This window comes from Neomonachus schauinslandi, chromosome 1 (assembly GCF_002201575.2).
Source record: "Neomonachus schauinslandi chromosome 1, ASM220157v2, whole genome shotgun sequence".
Taxonomy (NCBI): domain Eukaryota; kingdom Metazoa; phylum Chordata; class Mammalia; order Carnivora; family Phocidae; genus Neomonachus; species Neomonachus schauinslandi.
This window is the reverse complement of record NC_058403.1, coordinates 85,140,536-85,164,833: the sequence shown is the minus strand read 5'-3', so window position 1 is coordinate 85,164,833 and position 24,298 is coordinate 85,140,536. Positions and strand designations below refer to the sequence as shown.

Genomic DNA, 24,298 nt, shown 5'->3' with positions numbered 1-24,298 from the left:
AAATCTCTAGTGTATGGTTTTTTTCTACTCTCCTGCCTGATCACATTCTCTCCCTTTTTCTTTTTTTTTTAAATCCTCTTCTTTCTTTTTTCAAACAACTTATCAATTCCTTTTAGAAAATTCTTTATAATTTTCATCTTTACAATCATATTCCATCCCTTCATCATATCAATGCTTATTTTTGTACATATATAGGTTTTTCTTTCTTTAAAATTTTGAGAGGCACTTTCTTCTAACAGACCAAAATACACCCAAAATCTGGTGTGTGGCACTGATCTATGTACCAGCTTGATCATATTTGATCATATTCTGTTTTTTTTTGTTTTGTTCTGTTTTTGTTTGTTTTTATCTTTATCTTTTTCTTTTCCTTTCTTCTTTCTTTTTCTTTTTTCTCTCTTTCCCTTTCTTTTCCCCCTGCTTCAGGTCTTTTCTGATTTGTTTAGAGTATATTTTCTGGGGACGTTGTTACCCTGTTAGCATTTTGTTCTCTCATTAATCTATTCTCCTCTGGACAAAATGACAAGACGGAAAAAATCACCTCAACAAAAAGAACAAGAGGTAGTAGACTGCCAGGGACCTACTCAATACGGACATTAGTACGATGTCGGATCTAGAGTTCAGAGTCATCACTTTAAAGATACTAGCTGGGCTTGAAAAAAGCATGGAAGTTATTAGAGAAACCCTTTCTGGAGAAATAAAAGAACTAAAATCTAACCAAGTTGAAATCAAAAAGGCTATTAATGAGGTGTAATCCAAAATGGGGGCGCTAACTGCTAGGATAAATGAGGCAGAAGAGACAATCAGTGATATAGAAGACCAAATGATGGAAAATAAAGAAGCTCAGAAAAAGATAAACAACTACTGGATCACGAGGGCAGAATTCAAGAGATAAGCGATACCATAAGATGAAACAACATTAGAATAATTGGGATCCCAGAAGAAGAAGAGAGAGAGGGGCAGAAGGTATATTGGAGCAAATTATAGCAGAGAACTTCCCTAATTTGGGGAAGGAAACAGGCATCAAAATCCAGGAGGCACAGAGAACCCCTCTCAAAATCAATAAAAATAGGTCAACACCCTGACATCTAATAGTAAAACTTACGAGTCTCAGAGACAAAGAGAAAATCCTAAAAGCAGCTTGGGACGAGAGATCTGCAACCTACAATGGTAGAAACATTAGATTGGCAACAGACCTATCCACAGAGACCTGGCAGGCCAGAAAGGACTGGCATGATATATTCAGACCACTAAATGAGAAAAATATGCAGCCAAGAATACTATATCCAGCTAGGCTGTCATTGAAAATAGAAGGAGAGATAAAAAGCTTCCAGGACAAACAAACAAACAAAACTAAAGGAATTTGCAAACACAAAACCAGCCATACAAGAAATATTGAAAGGGGTCCTCTAAGCAAAGAGAGAGCCTAAAAGCAACATAGACCAGAAAGGAACACAGACAATATACATAACAGTCACCTTACAGGCAATACAATGGCACTAAATTCCTATCTTTCAATAGTTACCCTGAATGTAAATGGACTAAATGCCCCAATCAAAAGACACAGGCTATCAGATTGGATAAAAAAACAAGACCCATCAATATGCTGTCTGCAAGAGACTCAGTTTAGACCCAAAGACACTCCCAGATTGAAAGTGAAGGGGTGGAAAACCATTTACCATGCTAATGGACACCGAAAGAAAGCTGGGGTGGCAATCCTTATATCAGACAAATTAGACTTTAAACCAAAGACTGTAATAAGAGATGAGGAAGGACATTATATCATACTTAAAGGGTCTATCCAACAAGATCTAACAATTGTAAATATCTATGCCCCTAACATGGGAGCAGCCAATTATATAAGCCAATTAATAACAAAAGCAAAGAAACACATCGACAACAATACAATAGTAGTGGGGGACTTTAACACCCCCCTCACTGAAATGAACAGATCATCTAAGCAAAAGATCAACAAGGAAATAAAGACTTTAAATGACACATTGGACCAAATGGACTTCACAGATATATTCAGAACATTCCATCCCAAAGCAACAGAATACACATTCTTCTCTAGTGCCCATGGAACATTCTCCAGAATAGATCACATCCTAGGTCACAAATCAGGTCTCAACCAGTACCAAAAGATTGGGATCATTCCCCGCATATTTTCAGACCACAATGCTTTGAAACTGGAATTCAATCACAAGAGGAAAGTCAGAAAGAACTCAAATACATGGAGGCTAAAGAGCATCCTACTAAAGAATGAATGGGTTAACCAGGATATTAAAGAAGAATTTTAAAAATTCATGGAAACAAATGAAAATGAAAACACAACTGTTCAAAATCGTTGGGATGCAGCAAAGGCAGTCCTAAGAGGAAAGTATATAGCAATACAAGTCTTTCTCAAGAAACAAGAAAGGTCTCAAATACACAACCTAACCCTACACCTAAAGGAGCTGGAGAGAGAACAGCAAATAAAGCCTAAAGCCAGCAGGAGAAGAGAAATAATAAAGATCAGAGCAGAAATCAATGAAATAGAAACCAAAAGAACAGTAGAACAGATCAACGAAACTAGGAGCTGGTTCTTTGAAAGAACTAAGATTGATAAACCCCTGGCCAGACTTATCAAAAAGAAAAGAGAAATGACCCAAATGAACAAAATCATGAATGAAAGAGGAAAGATCACAACCAACACCAAAGAAATACAAACAAGTATAAGAACATATTATGAACAACTCTATGCCAGCAAATTAGATAATCTGGAAGAAATGGATGCATTCCTAGAGATGTATCAAACTACCAAACCTGAACCAGGAAGAAATAGAAAACCTGAACAGACCTATAACCACTAAGGAAATTGAAGCAGTCATCAAAAATCTCCCAAGAAAGAAAAGCCCAGGGCCAGATGGCTTCCCAGGGGAATTCTACCAAACATTTAAAGAAGAATTAATACCTATTCTTCTGAAACTATTCCAAAAAATAGAAATGGAAGGAAAAATTCCAAACTCATTTTATGAGGCCACCATTACCTTGATCCCCAAACCAGACAAAGACCCCATCAAAAAGGAGAATTATAGACCAATATCCTTGATGAACATGGATGCAAAAATTCTCACCAAAATACTAGCCAATAGGATCCAACAGTACATTAAAAGGATTATTCACCACGACCAAGTGGGATTTATCCCTGGGCTGCAAGGTTGGTTCAACATCCGCAAATCAATCAACATGATACAATACATTAATGAAAGAAAGAACAAGAACCATATTATCCTCTCAATAGATGCAGAAAAAGCACTTGACAAGGTACAGCATCCTTTCTTGATCAAAACTCTTCAGAGTATAGGGATAGAGGGTACATACCTCAATATCATAAAAGCCATCTATGAAAAACCTACAGCAAATATCATTCTCAATGGGGAAAAACTGAGAGCTTTCCCTCTAAGGTCAGGAACGTGGCAGGGATGTCCACTATCACCACTGCTATTCAACATAGTATTAGTAGTCCTAGCCACAGCAATCAGACAACAAAAAGAAATAAAAGGCATCCAAATCGGCAAAGAAGTCAAACTCTCACTCTTTGCAGATGATATGATACTTTATGTGGAAAACCCAAAAGACTCCACCCCAAAACTGCTAGAACTCATACAGGAATTCAGTAAAGTGGCAGGATATAAAATCAATCCACAGAAATCAGTGGCATTCCTATACACCAACAACAAGACAAAAGAAAGAGAAATTAAGGAGTCGATCCCATTTACAATTGCACCCAAAACCATCAGATACCTAGGAATAAATCTAACCAAAGAGGCAAAGAATCTGTACTCAGAAAACTATTAAATGCTCATGAAAGAAATTGAGGAAGACACAAAGAAATGGAAAAACGTTCCATGCTCATGGATTGGAAGAACAAATATGGTGAAGATGTCAATGCTGCCTAGAGCAATCTACACATTCAGTGCAATCCCTATCAAAATACCATCCACTTTTTTCAAAGAAATGGAACAAATAATCCTAAAATTTGTGTGGAACCAGAAAAGACCCCGAATAGCCAGAGGAATGTTGAAAAAGAAAAGCAAAGCTGGTGGCATCACAATTCCGGACTTCCAGCTCTATTACAAAGCTGTCATCATCAAGACAGTATGGTACTGGCACAAAAACAGACACATAGATCAATGGAACAGAATACAGAGCCCAGAAATTGACCCTCAACTCTATGGTCAACTAATGTTTGACAAAACGGGAAAGAATGTCCAATGGAAAAAAGACAGTCTCTTCAACAAATGGTGTTCGGAAAATTGGACAGCTACATGCAGAAGAATGAAACTGGACCATTTCCTTACACCACATACAAAAACAGACTCAAAATGGTTGAAAGACCTCAATGTGAGACAAGAGTCCCATCAAAATCCTAAAGGAGAACACAGGCAGCAACCTCTTCGACCTCAGCCGCAGCAACTTCTTCCTAGAAACATCACCAGAAGCAAGGGAAGCAAGGGCAAAAATGAACTATTGGGACTTCATCAAGATAAAAAGCTTTTGCACAGCAAAAGAAACAGTCAACAAAACCAAAAGACAACGGACAGAATGGGAGAAGATATTTGCAAATGACATATCAGATAAAGGGCTAGTATCCAAAATCTATAAAGAACTTATCAAACTCAACACCCAAAGAACAAATGATCCAATCAAGAAATGGGCAGAAGACATGAACAGACATTTTTCCAAAGAAGATATCCAAATGGCCAACAGACACATGAAAAAGTGCTCAACATTGCTCGGCATCAGGGAAATTCAAATCAAAACCTCAATGAGATACCACCTCACACCAGTCAGGATGGCTAAAATTAACAAGTCAGGAAATGACAGATGTTGGCGGGGATGTGAGAAAGGGGTACCCTCCTACACTGTTGGTGGGAATGCAAGCTGGTGCAGCCACTCTGGAAAACAGTATGGAGGTTCCTCAAAAAGTTGAAAATAGAGCTACCATACGACCCAGCAATTGCACTACTGGGTATTTACCCCAAAGATACAAATGTAGGGATCCAAAGGGGTATGTGCACCCCAGTGTTTATAGCAGCAATGTCCACAATAGCCAAACTGTGGAAAGAGCCAAGAGGTCCATCGACAGATGAGTGGATAAAGAAGATGTGGTATATGTGTGTGTGTATATATATACACACACACACAATGGAATATTATGCAGCCATCAAAAGGAATGAGATCTTGCCATTTGCAACGACGTGGATGGAACTGGACGGTATTATGCTGAGCGAAATAAGTCAAACAGAGAAAGACGTATCATATGATCTCACTGATGTGAGGAATTCTTAATCGCAGGAAAGAAACTGAGGGTTGCTGGAGTGGGGGGTGGGGTGGGAGGGATGGGGGGACTGGGTGATAGACATTGGGGAGGGTATGTGCTCTGGTGAGCACTGTGAATTGTGCAAGACTGTTGAATCTCAGATCTGCACCTCTGAAACAAATAATGCAATATATGTTAAGGAAAAAAAAAAAAGGAGGGGAAGAATGAAGGGGGTAAATCGGAGGGAGAGACGAACCATGAGAGACGATGGACTCTGAAAAACAAACTGAGAGTTCTAGAGGGGAGGGGGGTGGGAGGATGGGTTAGCCTGGTGATGGGTATTAAAGAGGGCACGTACTGCATGGAGCCCTGGGTGTTAGGCACAAACAATGAATCATTGAACACTACATCTAAAACTAATGATGTAATGTATGGTGATTAACATAACAATAAAAAATTTAAAAAACAAAAAAAGATGCTCAACATCACTCATCATCAGGGAAATGCAAATCAAAACTACAAGGAGATACTACCTCGCACCTGTCAGAGTGACTAAAATCAAAAACACAAGAAACAACAGTATTGGTGAGTTTGTGGAGAAAAAGGAACCCTCGTGCACTGTTGCTGGTAATGTAAACTGGTGCAATCACTATGGAAATCAGTAAGGAGTTCCTCAAAAAAATTAAAAAAGGACTACCCTATGATCCAGTAATCCTGTACTGGGTATTTACCCAAAGAATACGGAACATTAATTTGAAAAGCTACATGCACTCCTATAGTTTATAGCAGCATTATTTACAATAGCCAAATTATGGAAGCAGCCCAAGTGTCCATTGCTGGATGAATGGCTAAAGAGCTGTGCACACACACACACACACACAGACGCACACAATGGAATATTATTCAGCCATAAAAAAATCTTGCCATTTGCAGCAACATGGATGAAGCTAGAGAGTTAAAATACTAAACAAAATGAGTCAGAGAAAGACAAATACCATACCATATGATTTCAGTCATGTGGAATTTAAGAAACAAAACACATGAACAAAGGGGGAAAAAAATAAACCAAGAAACTCTTAACTATAGAGAACAAACAGAGGGTCATCAGAGGGGAGGTTATGGGGGGGATAGGAAAAGTAGGTGATGGGGATTACGAGTACACTTAATGATGAGTACTGTATAGAATTGTTGAATCACTATATTGTACACCTGAAACTAATATAAGTTTATATTGGAATTAAAATTAAAATACTTAATAAAAAAGAAATCTCTAGTTAAAGGGTAAAATCCCTATGGTAATAGTATGAGGATTTAAGTAGATTTTTTAACTTTTCTGTATTCACAAAATTAAAATCAAGGATAAAAGAATATGCAGTTATTAGAAAGGTAGAAAAGTTGATTTAAAAAAAATTCTTACTGAGATTAAGTGATTATTCCATATCCGTACTTCCCATATGCTAGGTAAAGTAGCCACTTAATGATTTCTTCATAGATGTTACCAGTCTTCTCCCAAAATCAGAATAAATTTGGAATATATATATCAAACCGTTGCCTAAAAATAATTTAATTGATGTGTGTGCACGCATGTGTCTCTATGGACTTTAGAGGAAGAGAGAAACATGTTTTGGTCAATTAGCATAGTATTAAACAACTACATTTATAGGACATAGCTTTCTTAGAAATTGTATAGAATATTTCTCATTAATTATAAGCAATTCTAAAGTTTTAGAAGTAATAAAACTCTTGGGTACATGTGAGTATGTGTATCTTTAGTTTTTCTTAAATTATTGTGGCCTTATCTGATCCCACAGTATTTCTTCTACATGCATTTATTGTTTCTTTCCCCTTTAGAATTTCTTACTACTAAGTTCTCCCACTTAAATGTAAGCATTCTCTGCATCAAAGGACCATATTTTTTTTTATCTCTGTCCATAAGTAGAACTTATTTTACTGATAAAGTTCATACCTTAGTTTGGCTAATTAAAAATAGAACTTTATGCCATTTTATTGTTAGGTCTTTATTTATAATAAAAAATAGAATTATGAAAAAGCCTTTTGAGGAGATTTTCTAGATTAATATCTAGCACTTGAACTTTTGCTGTGGACCAATTACTATTCTAATCACTTTACTTGTGTTATCTGACCAAGCCAGACAGGCACCCCTTTACTTGTGTTATCTCATTTAATCTTCACAACAGCCTTATGGAGTAAGTACTATTATTAGTCTTATTTCACAGATGAGAAAACAGACAAAAGCAAGGGTCACACATTTTTTTTATTTAAATTCAACATATAGTAGTACATCATTAGTTTTTGATGTAGTATTCAGTGATTCATTAGTTGCAGATAACACCCAGTGCTCATCACATCACAAAGGGTCACACATTTAATAAAATAGTAGGAGCAGGAATCTACTCTAGGTAGTTTGACTTCTGACTTTATACTGGTAACTGTTGCTATAATGTTTCAAAACAAGACAAAACAGTGTGTTGTGGGGCACCTGGGTGGCTCAGTCAGTTAAGCAACTGCCTTCAGCTCAGGTCATGATCTCAGGTTCTGGGATCGAGCCCCACCTTGGGCTCCCTGCTCAGTGGGGAGCCTGCTTCTCCCTCTCCCTCTGCCCCTCCTGCTGCTTGTACTTTCTCTCAAATGAATAAATAAAATCTTTTAAAAAAACCAACAATGTATTGTTAATTGGCTCTTTACAAATATGTCCACCAAATATAGATATAATTTCACATACAATATCCAGTAAATTGAAAGGAATTTATCATAAATATTTGTCATCACTCTCTAGAGCAACTTTTTATTCTTTCCTTATTATGAATGTTAACTGTTACCTCTTGTGAAGTAGTTATTCTCAACTTCAAATACTTTCTACTTACATATCCTTCATTTTACTTACATACTTAATGGGTTCTTCTGAATAAAACTACACCATATGTAAAAGTGGCTCTTTAGCCATCCATCTAGCAATGGACACTTGGGCTGCTTCCATAATTTGGCTATTGTAAATAATGCTTCTATAAACTATAGGAGTACATGTAGCTTTTCAGCCCTGCATTGGGCTCCCTGCTCGGCGGGAAGCCTGCTTCTCCCTCTCCCACTCCCCCTGCTTGTGTTCCCTCTCTCGCTGTGTCTCTCTCTATTAAATAAATAAAATCTTTAAAAAAAAAAAAAAAGTAAATATAATTATAATAGGAAATCTCACTCTTCTTGTTTAATTTCCTTCTTTCCTGTGCCTTTTCTATAAGCTAGTTTGTTTTTAATTATTTTTTTTACTGAAGTATAGCACAAATGCATTAAAACTATATAAATCGTAAGACTGTTGAATTACAGACCTGTACCTCTGAAACAAATAATACGTTATATGTTAAAAAAAAAAAAAAAAGAAGAAGAAGAAGAAAGCAGGAGGGGAAGAATGAAGGGGGGGGGAATCGGAGGGGAGACGAACCATGAGAGACTATGGACTCTGAGAAACAAACTGAGGGTTCTAGAGGGGAGGGGGATAGGGGGATGGGTTAGCCTGGTGATGGGTATTAAAGAGGGCACGTACTGCATGGAGCCCTGGGTGTTACACGCAAACAATGAATCATGGAACACTACATCAAAAACTAATGATGTGATGTATGGTGATTAACATAACATAATAATAAAAAAAGTATATAAGTTGTAATCATAAAGTTCAGTGAATTACCACAAAGTTGATACCTATATAACCACTATGCTGGTTACGAAATAGAACATTTACCAGAAATACGACATTGCCACTTTCCATTAACCTTCTCACCTCCCCAAAGGCAGCAACTGTCCTGACATCTAACATTATTTTTCAGTTTGAACTGTTCTTGAATTTTATATAAATGTACTCAAGGAATAGAAACTCTTTTATGTCTAGTTTCCTTCACTCATGTTTGTAAGATTTCATCCATATTGTAAGTAACATGTTTATTTCCATTACTGTATAGTATTCCATTATACAAATATACTGCAATATATTCTACTTTTGGACATTTGGTTTGTTAACACTTGGGGGATATTTGCAAATACTAATCACTAGCAATGTGTGAGATTTCCTGTTACTACAGCTCCTTACCCTCCCTTGGTATCATCATTGGTATCATCAGCCTCTATAGTTTTAGCCAATCTCTTGTATAGTCATATTTCCATGAGATTTTATTTTGCATTTTCTGGATGACAAATAATAATGACTACATTTTTATGTTTATTGGCCATTTGGATATGATCTTGTGAAGTATGTCTATTCCAGTTGATCTCTGGCCTGTTTTTGATTTTTTGTTTTCTTGATGATTTGTAGGAGTTGTTTATATACTCTGGATAAAGCCTTTTTTTGGTAAATTCTTTTTTTCTTTAAAATCTTACATAGGTGGAATGAATGGCTAAATTATGATATATACATTCCTGATCTTCCTCGTGCTGCTCGACTTTGCCTTTCCATTTGTTCTGTTAAAGGCCGAAAGGGTGCTAAAGAGGTAAAGTATTTCAGAAGGAATAATTATATTTACTTCTAAAAAACTCCTAATTATACTGCTGATTTGAATTATCAAAAAATGGATTTTTTCTTTATCTAAAAAAATTAGTCAAATATTTTTAAATTTTTAATAAATAAATGTGTCATAGAAGAATACCTCAGGAGAGCTTCCTGAGTTTATTTACAATGAGTATCTCCTGAGTTTGCATTGACACAATTTTTTAAACATGCAGAGTGACTACCCACAAATATCTGTTAGGTGACTACATGCCAATATCTGCCTGGCTTGCTTTGGTTCATATTTCCTATTTATAATTAAAGACAAATTCATGTAATTTCAAATAGGAAAACAGAAAGTGCTTGTATCTTAAAAAAAAAAAAATTGATGTGGCTTATTATAGATAATCATTGTAGCGACAGTTATTGAATTCTTTCTGGGGAAGAAAAGTGTTTTGAAATGCATTTTGTAATTTAAACCACAGAGTAGTGAATATTTTTCTGTTCGTTTTTGAAGGAACACTGTCCATTGGCCTGGGGAAATATAAACTTGTTTGATTACACAGATACTCTAGTATCTGGAAAAATGGCTCTGAATCTTTGGCCAGTACCTCATGGATTAGAAGATTTGCTGAACCCTATTGGTGTTACTGGGTCAAATCCAAATAAAGTAAGCTTTTTATTATCATAAATTAGAATTTTTTCCTTTTTTTATGACAGTTAAACACAATATATATGATAACTTTTATTCCATCTCTTAGGAAACCCCATGCTTAGAGTTGGAGTTTGACTGGTTCAGCAGTGTGGTAAAGTTCCCAGATATGTCAGTGATTGAAGAGCATGCCAACTGGTCGGTGTCTCGGGAAGCAGGATTTAGTTATTCCCATGCAGGACTGGTAAGGCAGATCACTGAGTTTTCTTAAGTATCAGTCATAATCGGTGGATTTGGGTTTATCCTCTTTGTTTGAAGAAGGGTTCATGTGTTTTAGTTACACTGGCATAGCTCCTATGGGCTCTGGACAGAGTTGCGATAGAATCACATTCTCCATATGCTAATATTGTTCTTGCAGTTCTGCCTCTTCTTAGTTTATTCAGAGCCCTAGCCTGCCTTCATTTAACAAATGTTTATTGAATGTCAACTATGTTTGTATTTATTGTATGAGAGGTACTAGGTAATAAAGTTGTGACCTAAAGAGACCTCCATTGCGTATACAGTCTAATGTGAAAATAGACATTAAAGTGGTAAAAGAAATGTAAGATTATAAATCACGGTAGGTGCTAGGATGGAAAAACCAGTAGTGTGCCAAGAATGATTACAGAGGGTTGGGGTGAAAAGCTGATACATACTGGGTTCAAGAAAGAACTTTTTAATTCTCTGAGATAGTAACCTTAAAGTTGAAACGAAAGTATGAGTATGTTGTTAGTTGAGCTTGGAAGTAGAGGAGAGCTTTGTTACCACCATACTCCAAATCCCCTAGAAAAGATAACATATAAAATGGGAGTTTAAATATGGATCAAGTTGTCTGATCTTGGCCATTACTTTGGAACCACAGTATAACTGGGTTCGAGGACAATTAACTCTCTTATTTCTCAAGGGCAATGGCGTCAGTGCTAAGAGAAGAAGGTATTTTGTTCTTTGTTGTCTCTTTCCCTAGTTTCCAATTTATCACCTTTTCTTTGGCCTGGTGATACATTATAGCTAGGCCAACCAATGAGTATGGGGCCAGGAGGTCTGAAATATGCCTCCCTGGGGCAGCTGGAATTCTGCACTGAGGAACTTTATTAGTTTATAGCTGTGTTCTCAGTAAGGAGTTTACAAATCAAATCCCTTTTGTAAACTGATTAGTAATAATCATAACCTTGCTGCCAGTATACTTTCAGAGATATGTAGCAGGTATTTGGATAAGTATGAACTAATTTAAAATCCTTACTTTAAGACTCATTTATCTCCTGTTTTTATTCATACATTCACTTTACCATCAGAGTCCGTCTCAGTTAGCTTTGAGTTTCTTTTTTAAGCAGTTCTAACTCTTTGTAAGGATTGATATTTTATGACTTTTTTTCTTAGAATTTTTTCTTTAAAGAAAAAAAATTATTTATTTTTATAAACTTTTATAAATCTAAGAGACAAACAATATAAAAGGTCCTGGGAGGTAGAGGGGACAAAATTACGCCACTTGAGAATCATTACTCCAGACTCTAATGATGATAGTCAAATTGATCATATAGGGAAAACATCAAATAATATCTTAGATGAATTTTCTCAAACTCAAGATATAATGAGTGAACAATGTATTTCCAAGGACAAAAAGGAATATGGTATTCACATTCAGTTAGTCATTCAACAGGAATAACTTCATCACACATTTTTTGATGAGAACTTGGACCACACCTCATCTTTCTTTCCAGTTTTAATGCTGCTCTACACCAAAATTTACTTGATATATTATTTAAGTGGATAAACATCACAGGCAGGTGTGTATGAAAAGATGAGTGGAAGGAAAAAGGTGGTGTAGAAATACAAAATTGCTTGGATTACTATAAAAGTTCTCAAAAGTATTACATTTTGACAGTTCAGGTACAAGAAGAAAAACCAGGAGTAATGATAAGCTAGAACTTATTAGATATGCATTTGAAGTCAGGAATCAGTATCTATAAGATGTGTATGTTCCAGGCTCATGCATGGCAGTTGATGAGCAAGCAGTTAATGGCATTCAAAGGATGTTGCCCATTTTGGATTATGAATTTGGTTCTGCTGTGTTTAAATTCTTTTTTTTTTTTAAGATTTTATTTATTTATTTGACAGAGAGAGAGCGAGAGCAGGGATACAAGCAGGGGGAGTGGGAGAGGGAGAAGCAGGCTTCCTGCCGAGCAGGGAGCCCGATGTGGGACTCGATCCCAGGAACCTGGGATCGTGACCTGAGCCGAAGGCAGACGCTTAACGACTGAGCCACCCAGGCACCCGTGTTTAAATTCTTAATAAGATGTCTAATAAAGTTGTTTTTCACAATTGTTTTTCACAAAATTTTTTCACATTTATTTTGTGTTAAAAATGAAAACAACTAAAAATAAGCCAATAATATTAAGAGTCACTTGGACCAAGATGATAAATGATAATAACTGCTTTTCCTGGTGAATCAAGGGTTAAGTATTTGTTATCTCTTACCTGGAGTATTACAATAGCCTCCTAAATGGTCTTCCTCAGTCTACAAAACAGCTAGAATAATCTTTGTAAAACATAAATCAAATCATCCCTTAAATAGCTTTCACTAAAAATAAAATCCAAACCTTTTACCCTGACTTGCAAATTTTACGTGCTCTGACCTCCCATCACTGCTCCCCTCATCCACTGGGCTTCAGGCTCACAGGTCTTCTTCCTGTTCCTCCCTCACTCCAAACTCATTCTCTCCTTGGGCCACTTTCACTGTTTCCTCCATCTGCAGTGGTCTTTTTCCTGATCTTAGTGTGGGTGGTTCTGTCTTGTCATTTGGATCACTGATTAAATATTCCCTTCTCAGAGGCCATTTCCAAATACCCAGTGTAAAGTATAACCACTCAGTCATTCTCCATTACATCACCCAAAGTATTTGTATCAACTTGCCAATTTTTTTTATTTGTTCATTTAATTTTTCACTATAATGGGGACCCTGTTAGTGCAGGTTCTTTTACTATTTAAGACCCCCAGCAGTAGGAACAAAACAAGGCACACGCTACGTGTTTTAATAAATATTTGTTGATGGACATGTGCCAATAATATTTATTTATATTATTGGATAAATTAATATTTAAATGTTAATAAAATGTTAAAAAATGTTAATAAAAACCAAGTGGCATGGATGCCTGCTTTCATTTTTAGCCATTGGGAATATGTGTAACCCATTCCAAGGGATGTATACTTGTTTTCATAATATATTAATATACATTGATAATTACTCATTATGCAGTTAATATGTCTGTATTTAAAGGGAATAAATATGTTACTTGGAATCTTGGAATTATACCAAAGGTTATGGTATTTTCATTTTAGTTTCCAAACATTTAATGTCCAGTGTTTTAACGGGGGTATTTCTTTTCCTTTTCTCTCTTACTTTTACTTTTTAAGTTTGAAAGCCTTGCAGTGATTATAAGGATGTATTCGAGCAAAGATTATGAAAGAATTTACATTTTTATTTTATTATTTTACTATTTCATATTATTCCAGAAACATGAGCAGATTAGTTAATAGAATACTAGGAAGGGGCCTCATCAGGAAGAGAAATCAGTTACTCACTTCTACCCCCAAGTATCCCAGTCGGGTCTTATCCCTGACTCACTTTGGTAGTTACTGTTCTATGGCTGGTGGTAATGTTAACTAAGATACTGGATTTGTTCTGCAAATACTGCCTTAAGTTGATTCTCCCCTATCCCTGAAAATAAAGGCTTATGATGAGAATAAACTGTTTCACAACAGTTAATAAGCAATATAGAGTTGTTGGCCATTGTCTTTTTTTTGTAGATCACTCATGAATCCAGGAAAAAATATGGCAAAGGAAATCATATAAGATATTACTTTATTTTGCAGAGTAACAGACTAGCTAGAGACAATGAATTAAGAGAAAATGATAAAGAACAGCTCCGAGCAATTTGTACCCGAGATCCTCTATCTGAAATCACTGAGCAAGAGAAAGATTTTCTGTGGAGCCACAGGTAAATATTAAGATGGAGATTCCCTGTTTCTTCTGTTACAGAAGGAACAACGGATCTTGGCTTATCTTGCAGGTTCTACCATACTATTAAAGTACATAAAGCATAATTTATGTGACTTTTTATTATAAACATTATTCTTTTTTAAACTGTGGATAAAGATCAATATTTCTAGAAAATCATGCTGCATTGGTGCTAACCTTCCGCCTTCAAGCCTTGAAGGCTTTTTTAAAATTCTAAATCCCTGATAGGACTTTTTTTAATATTTTATTTTGGAGGCTTTTTAAAATGAAATTCAAGATCTGAAAAAAAAAAAAAAGTACCCTACAGCTTTAGATCAATTTAGTTGTGATGTAGTTGGTCTAGATATTTCAATTTTTAGGCGTTCCTTCCATTTTTTTCTTAACTCTTCCTCAAAGTGATAGTGCAGTGCTTTATTTTCACTTACGAAGAAATTACCCCACTACTTGGGAATTATATACTGATTTATTTAAATAAAGCAGTTGCAGTGTATTTCTACAGAAAGTCCATTGAAACATAAATTTTGTCCAGTGACTACAGTAGAAGTGGCAACTCTTCTCATGGTTTCTATGGGGTAAGTAGGTACATAAAAGGAGCTCTATAGTGTTATGAAATAAGTTCATAATTTGTTCAAAGTATCTGTCTTCCATTTGGATTTTTCTTTTGTCTTTCTTGACATTATAACTAAGTGTATATGTGCATAAATATGCAACTATAGTGTTAAATGCTGATTTCTTTTGATTTTAAAGAAGGCTAGTAATGGTAAGTTTTCAAAGTGTTTGGAAAGATTACATAGTTGAAAATTTAGCTATCTAGGCCTTTTGAATAACCTGCAAAAATGTTTTTTGTTTTGTTTTGTCTTTTCCATACAGACACTATTGTGTAACTATCCCTGAAATTCTACCCAAACTGCTTCTGTCCGTTAAATGGAATTCTAGAGATGAAGTAGCGCAGGTAAATCCATGTTTGAGATTACAGAATAACTGTTGTATACAATTGGTGTGTAGCTCAAATTGTTTTCTCTCAGAAAGTCTGCATAAGAGGTGAAAGAGACTATGTTTTATATTAGTAATGATAATATAGTGGAGAAAAATATCATTCACAACACTTCCACTGAAAAATTAATTAGAATTGAACATTTTAAACACCAAATTCATAAGGAGAGCTCTTAACTAATTTTAAAATAATAAATTAAGACAATGTCTTAGAGAATTCACTCACAATTGCCTTTCCTTTTTAAATATGATTTGTCTTTCCCATAACAGATGTACTGCTTAGTAAAAGACTGGCCTCCAATCAAACCTGAACAGGCTATGGAGCTTCTGGACTGTAATTACCCAGATCCTATGGTTCGAGGTTTTGCTGTTCGGTGCTTGGAAAAATACTTAACAGATGACAAGCTTTCTCAGTACCTAATTCAGCTAGTACAGGTAAAATAATGTAAAATAGAAAAATAATGTTCTATTCTAAATCCATGCAACTTTATCCAAACTGTGGATCTTTATCTACACTGGTTTTATGCCTTTTTTAAAATCAGTTTTATTACCAGTAGTACCTACTTACTTTCTAAAAAATTTTCTTTAAATCCAACCATGCAAAAATTGACCCTGATTGATGCAACGTTGTTTTTATCTTTGTGTTTAATCACATAGGTCCTAAAATATGAACAGTATTTGGATAACCTGCTTGTGAGATTTTTACTCAAGAAAGCATTGACTAATCAAAGGATTGGGCACTTTTTCTTTTGGCATTTAAAGTAAGTCACATTATTTTCCCAGTAAATTCTTTAGATATATATTACTTGCTTTCTTAACAGATCTATAAATATTATATACTGTTGTTTTTGTCTGAAAGAGTTTGCCATAATGAAAGTATATTGTACCAGTGGTAAGCTTCCCTTCAACTTTTTCTCTTTAATATTAAATAAGCAGTAAAATTCAAAGCTGAATTTTATACAGAAATGAGAGCTGAAATATTTTTAAAGACTTTGATTTTACTTTAAGCAAAGCAAGATATGCTAGATTAATATTGGTTAATATTGCAGTTGGTTTCACTTATATGTGGATTAAAATACCCAAAATAAAGGGGAAGAAAAAAATCCTGCCTTGGAATTCAGAACAATAATGACAAAAATCCCAAGTTTCAGAAAACAAGCTAATTAAGAATTAAAAGTATTTGGGCACCTGGGTGGCTCAGTTGGTTAAGCAACTGCCTTCAGCTCAGGTCATGATCCCTGAGTCCCGCATCGGGCTCCCTGCTCAGCGGGGAGTCTGCTTCTCCCTCACCCTCCCCCCTTTCCCCTCTTTGCTCTCTCTCTCTCAAATAAATAAATAAAAGAATTAAAAGTATTTTGTAGAATATGATCTATCTAATACTCAAAGTGAGATCATAAGCCATACACTGTTTTCTAAATTTAGAAAGATTTATAATTAATTTGACTTTTTTAATAATTAACTTGATTTTTTAAATGTTAAAATGAATCAAAATGGAATCTCGAAGCTAGGTTTAAAATAACGTAAATTCAAAGACAATATAGAAAAGGGACATGTATGCCACAAGAGTCAAATAGTACTCACTCGACGCTCTTCACTCCCTCCCTATTCATTTTATTACTTTTGTCCTGAATTTACTTGTTTCATGTTTATATATCTTTCCTTTTAAGTTCTTATTTAAATTCCAGTTAGTTAACATGCAGTATAATATTAGTATTACATATTAGTATTACAATATGTACGATATAATGATTAAACACTTCCATACAACACCCAGTGCTCATCATTAAAGCAAGTGCATGCCTTAATCCCCATCACCTATTTCACCCAGCCCCCAACCACCTCCCCTCCAGTAACCATCAGTTTGTTCTCTATAGTTAATATATCTTGTGCTAAGATTAGTAAATGAAAAGTAGTTGAAATAGGCCTATAGGCTAGTTTATTAAATTTACACTTCCAGGAACTATCTTAAATTCTTGATTATTTTGCTTCCAAATGATAGATTTTAAATCATTTTATTGTTATTATGATTATAACATTAGAAAAAAAGACTATATACGTATACTTATTTAAGACCATATATGTAATACAGTGTGTGCGTGCGTGTGTGTATGTGGGGCTTTTTTTTTTTTTTTTTTTTTAATCTTATGCTGCTCTTTTAGATCTGAGATGCACAATAAAACTGTTAGTCAGAGGTTTGGCCTTCTTTTGGAGTCCTATTGTCGTGCATGTGGGATGTATTTGAAGCACCTAAATAGGCAAGTTGAGGCTATGGAAAAGCTCATTAACTTAACTGACATTCTCAAACAAGAGAAGAAGGATGAAACACAAAAGGTATGTGAATCTTTAGTTTGTTTTTGAAACTCTTCATTGCGGTGGGGCAGGGTAATTTGAGAGCCCGGTGTAGATGCAGATTGTGGGCATTAGAATCAAGCATATCAGGATTTGGATCCAAGTGCCACCGCCTCTCAACTGTGTAATGTTAGACACATTATTTAGTCTTTGAGATCCATTTTCCTCCTTTATAAATGGCAGTGATACTTTCTACATAGTGTAGTTGTGAGAATTAAATTACATGAGATGCACTGAAGTACATATCACAGTCCCCAGAACGCAGGCGGTGCCCAGTAAATGTTAGTCCTTTCTTCTTTCCCTTCCTTCTCTTTACACAACCCTGACTTTTAAAATTATTTTTCCTTATTTTGTGTCATTATCTTTCAGTAATGACCCTGAAAATAAGTGTAAAGAAATTAATTTGTACATTTCTAAGTTTAAAATGGACTCTCAGTCATGTGGTGAACATTATCACACACTGGTGATCTGTAATCTAGCCTAGTGTAAGTGAGGAATATGTTTTCATGACCTCTTCCTCCTCTCTGTCCTTTTTTCAGTCTACCACATCCTGTAGTAAAAAGTGAGATCATTCCTCACCTCTAATGAAATGGGAAAAAAAAAATCCCAGTATATTAGTCCCCAAGCACAAAGAATGTAAATTAGCAGTACTGAATGAATTTTTCCAACATCTTCATTGATACTGCATGAAAAAAATTTTAAAGGAAGTTACTGTATTAATCTAAATGTCATAGAGTGAGTAACTGCGTTGATTTTATTGAACTTGGGGAATATAAGTTCAAATAATGATATTAGAAAATAATTGTGGGGGTGCCTGGGTGGCTCAGTTGGTTAAGCATCTAACTCTTGATTTTGGCTCAGGTCATGATCTCAGGGTAATGAGATCAAGCCTGGCACTGGGCTCCGTGCTGGGCGTGGAGCCTGCTTAAGATTCTCACTTTCCCTCTGCCCCTGCCCCTGCTCACACGTGCTCTCTAAAAAAAAAATTTAAAAATAATAATTATTATTACACCGTTTCTGATGCTGGAATCATGAGCCAGAGTGGACTAGACTGCTTTGAAAGAATAAAACTTACTATATTTATATTGTAACAGATAAGAAAAAAGAAACTAGATATCAGTTATTTTGCAAATATAGGCATTTCTTTTAGCTGGAATTTTCATATCACAGCTTGGCTCTGATACAGTGGATTAATTGGGAATGTGAAAGTCATTATTCACATTACTATTGGTTTAAATGGTATTGTGATAGGAAACTGAAAATGCCATAGGAACAAGAACAGTTTCTTTGGGTGGTTTCATGCTTTATCATAATAGTGATAAAGCATTGGAAGCAGTGTGCTAACATTAGGGTTGATAGTGATAGAAAAAGAAATGCCTTTACATGAGCAAGAGCTGCTCTAGTCAGTGATAACTAGATTTTCCAGCTACTCACTTAGCCACAGTGAAAAAGGAAAAAAAAAAAACTTTATTACTAAAATTACAGCATGAAAATTAATTTATTATGAATTCCTAGCTTCTAACCTCTTTTGTCCCCCACTTTACCTTTTATATCTTAGATAGATGAAGATTTCCTAAAATGAAATGGCAGTTATTGCATGATATAGCTCAGCAGTCTGGGCTCTGGTTTCAGTTGATTAAAGAGATGTTTCTGCATATATACCGGAACCTGAGTATAGTGTGCGACTTGGTGTGACAAATGTTTTTAGAAGTTCTTTTCCAAACAATTGCCTTTAGCCTCGCTAGACCTTTTTTACCCAACAGAGAGGAAATGAAATGGTGTTTTCAAAGCAAAGCTTAAAAGTAAAGTTACTAAGCTAACCTGATATCTCCATAGTTTTTTCTCTGTAACAAAGGTCAGCAAACTTTTTCTTGAATGGCCAGATAGTAAATATTTTAGACTTCACAGGCCATGCAGTCTCTGTTGTAATGACTCAACTCTGCTATTCTAGTGTGAAAGCAGCCAGTATCTAAATGAATGAGCATGGCTGTATCCAGTGCAGTTTGATTTACAGAAACTGCCGTAGTTGCCCAAGCCCTGCTCTAGAGCCAAAACAATGCCTGTGTCAGCGTGCAGAGTTCTTACAGGACAGGACACAGCTGCCCCTCCTGCCGCTGCCTGTAGTGTGTTGCTCTGTGTCCGAGAAACCTTTCTCATCAGAATACACGATACGGATTCCTACACTATACAATACTGAGGTTCCAACATATAAAAGAGATTAGCAGCTAGTTTCACCTTTCACGAAATCAGTTTTGAAACGTGATTATGCTCATTTATCAGGTACAGATGAAGTTTTTAGTTGAGCAGATGCGGCGACCAGATTTCATGGATGCTCTACAAGGTTTCCTATCTCCTCTAAATCCTGCTCATCAACTAGGAAATCTCAGGTAATGTACCTTATTGGAAGTTTTATTGATATATTTAAACAAGCACCCTTCCTGGAGAAAATCTTAAGAAAAGTTAAAATGGTCCATTAGAATTAGAATGTCCAATTATATATACTTCCCCCTGCCATTGTCCTACCTTGCAAAATAAGTTGTTCAGATTTCTTAAGTTCAGAACTGCATTTAGTCAGAATGAGTTTTTATTACTTTAATAACACAGTTTAAAACTTTTCTCTGGCCAGAATTTCTGGTTTCATTTCAAAAATGAAATGTAATGTCTGTAAAACGAATGGCATATCCCTATATTTGCTGAAAATTCATATGCTATTATATAAGAAAGTTTTAAGCTTAATATTTATTTTTTTATACTCCCTTAGAAATGAATTCATAAATGAAATTGAGAAGGTTTTAAGTTTTTATAACACTTCAAAAAACTATATTGTCTGTGTATTTTAAAATAAATTTGAGGGTAAAAAGAATTTAAAAAATAAGGTGCCTAGTAAAGTTTTTAACTATTTTAAAGGCTTGAAGAGTGTCGAATTATGTCCTCTGCAAAAAGGCCACTGTGGTTGAATTGGGAGAACCCAGACATCATGTCAGAGTTACTCTTTCAGAACAATGAGATCATCTTTAAAAATGGGGATGGTAAGGAAGAGTATTAATGAACTTATGATGCATGAATTTAGCTATCTTTTTATACACAGGATATTTATGAATCACGAAGACTATCGAAAGCTATTTAAGGAATATGCATGTGGTAAAATATATAATATTAAATGGATGTCTTAACCTCTAGAAAATATATATGTAATTATTAAAAAGAAAAGAAGTACTAAATTTAGAATCGAAAGGCCTGAAATAAGTTTCTAACTATTATTTACTTAGCTGTGTGAATATCCATTCATTCCATAAATACTTGATGTGCTAGGCCATCAAATTGTAAGAATAAACAAAACAGAGTCCCTGCTCTCTTAAAGTTTACAGTCTAGCAGGGAGAAGAGAGACATTAAACAAATAATTACAAAAATAAAATTACAATACGGTAAAAAGAAAGGTGTAGTCTGCTAAGAAATATAAAAGAAGGTCCTAATGTACTTGGAAAACAGGCTGTGGCAGGAAGCAATGGGAGGATCAGGGATGGGTTTCCACTGAGAAATGACATTTCAGCACTGAATTCTGTTAACCCCAATATTTATAAATAGGTTCAAATTGAAGGATTCAAAAAAATAAGTACTTTAAATGTTTAAATATAAAATTTTTATGAAATACATGCTAGCTTATCTACATTGTTATACAGATGGGGTTATGCAGATACCTTAGAAATGGGCTAGAGAATCAAAATACTGCTTCTTTACAGATTAATTTGAAAGTAAATTTAGCTGTATTTATTTTCTTTTGAAAGCAACGTGATGACCTAACACCCAGGTTTGCATTTATGGCATTAAGTGGTGATACATATTATTTGAATTGCAGATTTACGGCAAGATATGCTAACACTTCAAATAATTCGCATTATGGAAAATATCTGGCAAAATCAAGGTCTTGATCTTCGGTAGGTAACCAGTAAGGCAACATATATGTTGAAAGTTATCCTAAAAAAGTAAACTATTAGTAAACATCAGCTATAAAGCATAAAGGGGCATGTATCTATGAAGAAATGTAGGGAGTAGTAATTAATACTAGTTGATTACACTACTTTCATTTGTCTTCCTCTTCCTTGGCATAGAATAGCTAAGAGATGCCGCTAGGCAAGAAGAGCTATCTCTCATAAGTTGGCAAAGACTGCAGCTGTGTCTGGAGTGTCAATTTTTAGGACAGGACATAGGAGGTACAAAAGCCCCCTATTTTCATTCAGAAGTGATTAAAAGAAAGTTTCTTTCATAATATAAATTTTCTAATTTTAAAACTTTATATAGCCTCTTAATCTTGAATCAGTTTGACAGCAAAATTTATGAAAAGAACTCATCTTAAAGCTTTTGCCATTCTGTTGGTTTCTGCCCGACCTTCTGCAGTTATGTCTAAGTTTTCAGTCATGCTTCATCTTGTCCTTGTCATTTCTGCTCTCACAGTGTTCCCTTCTCTTTCTCATCTCTTTGCAAATCTAGAGTCATTCCAGCAAAGGCCACTCTCTCCAAAAGAATTTTTGTCCATAAGTGGGCATAGGAGTCAACTCTAGCTGCACCAGCAGAGCAGATTAGGGCTTATTTGTATGCCTATTAAAGATTAAGGGTAACTAGTATGTAAAAATATATCAGTGACACATAGTAGAATCATCTTGTTGCAAAGAAAAAAAATGGACATGTCAAGTAATTTGCTAAAGCACAAAATTAGGTCATCAACTTCGAATTTTTAACTCCTGATTCTTTGCTTCGTCCCTTCTGCTTTCCTGTTTAAAAACAGTGTTACATGAATCAAGTTTCCTCTTTTGGTATAATTGTCTGTGTCTGAGAGATATACATTCCATTACTACCACTGCCTCCAGGGAAGTATAAAACAAAAGAGAATGCAGAACTAGACAGAGTAAAGGATTTAACTATATAACTCTGGTAATTGCAGTATTTAATTTTAAATGAGTGACTGTGTTAAAAAGCATTTAAAGTTAAGCTAGATCATTGGAAAGTAAGTTGGATCTTCAAGAAGTTTTTAAGTCTTAGAATATTTTCTAAATTTTTTTAACTTAAGTAATTTAAGCAAAAATTTTTATTTAAAGTTTGATTTTAAATAAAAAATTTATTTTAAAAAAGTCAGGGCGGGCGCCTGGGTGGCTCAGTCGTTGAGCATCTGCCTTCGGCTCAGGTCATGATCCCAGGGTCCTGGGATTGAGTCCCACATCGGGCTCCCTCCTCGGGGGGAGGCCTGCTTCTCCCTCTCCCACTCCCGCTGCTTGTGTTCCCGCTCTCGCTATCTCTGTCTCTGTCAAATAAATAAATAAAATCTTTAAAAAAAAAAAAAAAAAGTCAGGGCATTTTTATTTATTGTCAAAACTTGGATTCTCTGCTTGTTTTGGTTTGGTTTGGTTTGGTTTGGTTTTTTTATGTCACAAGCCTTATAGGACTGCGTGACTCTTTAAACTATGAGCATGTTCAACATAATAAAATTAAAATGTAAAGTAGGAGAGAATGAGCAGGAGTACAACCTTAAGAAATTCCTACATTTACCAGGGCAGGTAGAAGGAAAGATTCCATAAAAGAAATGGTCAAAGGGATAGGTAGACCAGAATAAGTAATTCACAGGACCCAAAAAAGGGAAGAGATTCACAGTTTATAGTAGCAGGTGCTTCAGGGGTTGTAAGAGCATAAGGACTATGAAAAAACTTTCAGATTTGATGATTCATGGTTAACTGTAAGAAGAGTTGAGTCAGTAGAGTGGTAGGCAATAGAAGTTAACGCTACATGGAATTGAGAAAATGAAAATAAGTGAAGACTGTTACTCTTTTAGTGACTTAAGAAGTAAAAGAGGGTGGCTCAGTCAGTTAAGTGGCTACCTTCAGCTCAGGTCACGATCCCAGGGTCCTGGGATCAAGCCCCACATCGGGCTCCCTGCTCAGTGGGAGCCTGCTTCTCCCTCTCCTCCCAGCTTGTGCTCTATCTTGCTGTCTCTGTCACTCTCTCTCTCTCAAATAAATAAATAAAATCCTTTAAAAAAAGAAGTAAAAGAAAGATGGAAAGCATAGACAGTAGCTTAGGAGAGCATCAGAGCAAGAAAAACCATACTTTAGTACTTATCTGCCAGTTGGGATGTTTTTCTCATTGTGTGTTTAACTGCTTACACCTCCCTTGACTACATGTCCTTTTTACTACCCTGTGATGAATAGGAGGTATCCATATAGCACTTCTGCTGCATACCCAAGTATGGTTTTATCAAGAAAAGGCATTTATGGGTTATTAAAGAGTTGCAAGCCATACTAACTACTTTTTTCATGGAACCATTTTTACTTAAAGAATAACTAATAGATAAGCTTTCATTATTGAGACATGGGTATTTGGCAGACATTTTCTTGAAAATGAATGATACGAGCCTATCTCTTCAAGGTGAACAACTGACGGTATTTGTTGTCAAAGATCAAATTTGAGCT

At 35.4% G+C, this 24,298-nt stretch overlaps 1 protein-coding gene across 1 annotated transcript in view; it reads left to right on the top strand.

Moving 5' to 3' along the window:
* Positions 1–24,298, top strand: part of PIK3CA (phosphatidylinositol-4,5-bisphosphate 3-kinase catalytic subunit alpha) — a 38,216-nt gene that overhangs the window by 8,580 nt on the left and 5,338 nt on the right. The window contains exons 6-16 of the mRNA XM_021692341.2: positions 9,690–9,795; positions 10,309–10,461; positions 10,553–10,687; positions 14,353–14,477; positions 15,368–15,449; positions 15,761–15,925; positions 16,148–16,251; positions 17,650–17,821; positions 20,120–20,226; positions 20,747–20,868; positions 21,697–21,775. Of these exons, the coding sequence (XP_021548016.1) occupies positions 9,690–9,795; positions 10,309–10,461; positions 10,553–10,687; positions 14,353–14,477; positions 15,368–15,449; positions 15,761–15,925; positions 16,148–16,251; positions 17,650–17,821; positions 20,120–20,226; positions 20,747–20,868; positions 21,697–21,775 (1,350 nt within the window). The remainder of the gene's footprint in view (positions 1–9,689; positions 9,796–10,308; positions 10,462–10,552; positions 10,688–14,352; positions 14,478–15,367; positions 15,450–15,760; positions 15,926–16,147; positions 16,252–17,649; positions 17,822–20,119; positions 20,227–20,746; positions 20,869–21,696; positions 21,776–24,298) is intronic.